This window comes from Toxotes jaculatrix, chromosome 18, assembly GCF_017976425.1.
Source record: "Toxotes jaculatrix isolate fToxJac2 chromosome 18, fToxJac2.pri, whole genome shotgun sequence".
Classification (NCBI taxonomy): Eukaryota; Metazoa; Chordata; class Actinopteri; family Toxotidae; genus Toxotes; species Toxotes jaculatrix.
In genome coordinates, this window is record NC_054411.1 from 16,801,887 (window position 1) to 16,805,302 (window position 3,416).

The 3,416-nt window shown below is 38.1% G+C and overlaps 1 protein-coding gene across 1 annotated transcript; it reads left to right on the plus strand.

Moving 5' to 3' along the window:
* Positions 1-1,571, plus strand: LOC121198741 (bone gamma-carboxyglutamate (gla) protein). The gene is made up of 4 exons (XM_041063047.1): positions 1-173; positions 405-443; positions 937-1,021; positions 1,155-1,571. Exons 1-4 carry the CDS (start codon positions 116-118, stop codon positions 1,255-1,257), a joined length of 285 nt encoding a protein of 94 aa, XP_040918981.1. The 5' UTR covers positions 1-115; the 3' UTR covers positions 1,258-1,571.
* Positions 1,572-3,416: the final 1,845 nt, after the last annotated feature.

The window sequence follows — 3,416 nt, forward strand, 5'->3', positions numbered from 1 at the left end:
TGTATCTATGTATATATGAGTAACAGAAAGAAAGAAAGAAAAAAAAGAGTCCTTGAAGTCTCCAGTCTCATTTGCTGTTTGACGCTGCAGAAGAAAGACAGAAAGAAGCTGAAAGATGAAGACTTTGGCCGTCCTGGTTCTCTGCTCTCTGGCTGTCATCTGTCTGACTTCAGGTAAGAGCTACACAGCAGCATATTATATTGTTAGAAAAGTTCTTTACTTAAAAGAAAAAAGAGTTTTATCTTGTTTCAACTTCAAGAGCTCTACAAAGTTTAAAAATCTGGCAGACTGATTTCACTAAAGTGACTGTTGGCGAAAGGAATCATTTGAAGTAGTGAGAATACGTGATAAGATAAAATGAAATAAATCAATATTACTGGTATCTTTCCCTTCATGTTTAACAGATGCCTCCCAGCCTGCCGGTGACAACCCTGCTCAGGAGGGTAAGATCATAATTCTACAATAGGATTTTGACTGTTCTGTGTGTTTTGTGCATGTATTGTGCTGCAGTTTATGAAATCCATCATTGTGGAACACACTTGAGTCCGTTTGAGTCAAAGATGAATACGAAAGTAGATGATTCTCACAGTTTGGAAAAGAAAAAGCTTTTTCAGAGGTTTTCAGTTGGTGTTTACATAAATTATAAAAGAAATCCTGATGATTAGTTTAATATTTTGTTTAATATCAGTTTGATTTCTTAGATAAATTTAATTTAATAATATATAAATATATTTTATATACTCTTTCACACTGCATAAATTCTATTAACACATATTGTGTTGTTAATACATGGACTCACAAAGCTGTTTTGATTTCTGCTTAGTTTCTCTCCGTATCTTCCATGTGCATTTGTGTTTAGTTGAATTTCTCATCAGGCCCAAACGGGTAGACTTCTTCTGTATTAATGCATTTGTGTTAAATGTGCATGATGTGCAGGTTTGTTTGTGGAGCAGGAGCAGGCGTCCACAGTGGTGAGACAGAAAAGAGCTGCGGGAGAGTTAACCCTGTTCCAGCTGGAGAGGTATTTCACACATCATCTTCTAAGGAGCAGTGGACCCACCATACTCGTTAACCAGCATCAAATATAACAACACATATATGTTTTTTTTCCTTACAAACAAAATCCCGTCATGTCCTTTCCTCTCTCCCCTCAGCCTGAGAGAGGTCTGTGAGGCCAACCTAGCTTGTGAGCACATGATGGACACAAATGGAATCATCGCAGCCTACACCGCCTACTACGGACCGATCCCCTATTAGACACCAAAACCATGACAACTAATTACTGTCTTTTCTATAATTTGCAATATCACCTGAGCTCAACTTGTCTTTGCAGTTACACAAAAAATAGCATGAGAAAAAAAATTCACAAAGTGTGCCAGTGTGTAAAATCTGTTACACAAATATAAACGAGAGAGATGTGGGGATAAAGATGTGAGCAGATGTGTGAGCAGGAGGAGTGATGCTGACATGTGACTTTATTTTTCCACTCTGCATAGACCCACGGAACTGTCTCTAATCCTGTCCTTTCAGCCAGCCTGTAGAGTAGTGTGATGAAATTAAATAAAGATGAATAAAAGTCTGCTGTGTGTGGTCTTTTACAAGGCCCCATCTGTGATACTGAATGAATTACCCCAACATTCATTTAGTAAAGGAGGTGCTTTGACAAGTTTTGCCCACTAGATGCCCCTGTTGAACATGAGTTTGTCTCATCAAAAAGTAATGCTACTGAATGAGCCTTACATTCAGACCTTTTTTGAGGTTTGCCTGGTTGGGAATGCAATGGGTTTTTATTATTGTGTCGAACATACAACTATGGGCTGACAAAACACCATCATTTATATAATACAGATCCAATCTAGGGACTTTATCTTAAATGGATTCATATTCATTCACTTCCAGTTCTTCACCTCTCTCAGACAAAATTAAACCCAGAGTATTGAAATGTTAATGAAAGAGTTGGATGTTTGTTCAGACGCTCTCCTCTTTATGAATGTAACAAAGGCAACAATCTCAAAGTCTGTCTTTAGATTTGAGAAGTCGTTCTAAAGTCCAAGGTAACCTGACTTCTTCTTGTTGGTGATGGTGCTCGTTCCAGTAACACAACCTGCACTGAAGAATTCAGGCATTGCCATTCAGGGCAGAGCTTCGGTGTGAAGGGACCTATTACTGGTACCATTAGTGGGGTTGTTTCCAGCTAACATGCTTATGTGGCTTAAATATATATAGGAAAGACAAAGAGGCAACTGAAAATGTACATTTCAGAACACAAAAGTACTAGCAGAAGACAAGATCCAACTTAATTTACATAATCAAACAATTTCTAGTCTACACTTTAAAGGCAATGAGAAAGTGAAATGCCATAAGGGAGATGACTATCTGGATCAGACACACTATCACCACATGAACTGAATGAAAAGCTAAGCTTGAGGTGTTTTTGTACAAGCTAAGTTTGATTGTTTTGATTTTAAGCTTAAATTTATTGTGGAGTTTGTTTTGATGCTTGTTCTTCTGACTTGTTTGATTTGTTCTGATTTAACCACAAGATGGTGCCACACTGTGTAAAGCAGAGAAAGGTGACAGAAGTGACAAGTGACACAGATGGTGGCTTGATTACTGAAAGACACAGCTGTAACATGTGTTTATGAAAAGACCAAGTCATGGCTTCATCACCCATCAGTTCTTAGTATTAATATACTTCAAAAGTCCATGTCATTTGCTTGCATAGTGCTCGTAATCACTCCGGATGAGAGTTTTGAGAGTTTTTGAGACTTTGAGGTTGTTTTTTTTTTCCCCCTCACAAAGCTTCTTGTGAAGTGTATGTTTGCTTTGTTGTGGCTGTTAGTGGCTCTGTGCCAGTGCGACGCTGATATGTGCAGTACTGGAGTATGTAGTCAGACAAGATGCACTGTACTCTATCACAGATGAAACTACTTTGTTGTCCACATATTCCAGTTTCCTTATCTTTGTTGTTCTTTGTGTTTCTTCAGTGGTGCAAACAGATGAGATGTGACATGGTGATTTGACAATAGAGAACAATAAAGAAAGACAGAGATAAGATTTGCAGGACAAGTCAAAGGTCAAGCACAAATAAAACTAATGAGACGAAGAAAAATAAATCATGATAATTTGTGTTTGTTTGCCAATGTTCGGATAGGTTTTTGTGACATATAGGGCTTGTTGTAGTGTAGACTGTACTAACTGACCGTCAAAATGTAGCTACAGTCAGCAGCCAGTTAGCTTAGCTTAGCTCTAAAACTGGACACAGGGGAAACAGCTGGAGACAGATATGAGAGTGGTATCAATTTCCCAAAACATCAAACTATTCCTTTAATTTCTTTAACATGACATTTTTTTTGTGTAACTCCAGCTGCTGGAAGAGCTGCTCGACCCGTCTCACAGTACTATTTTGGACGACT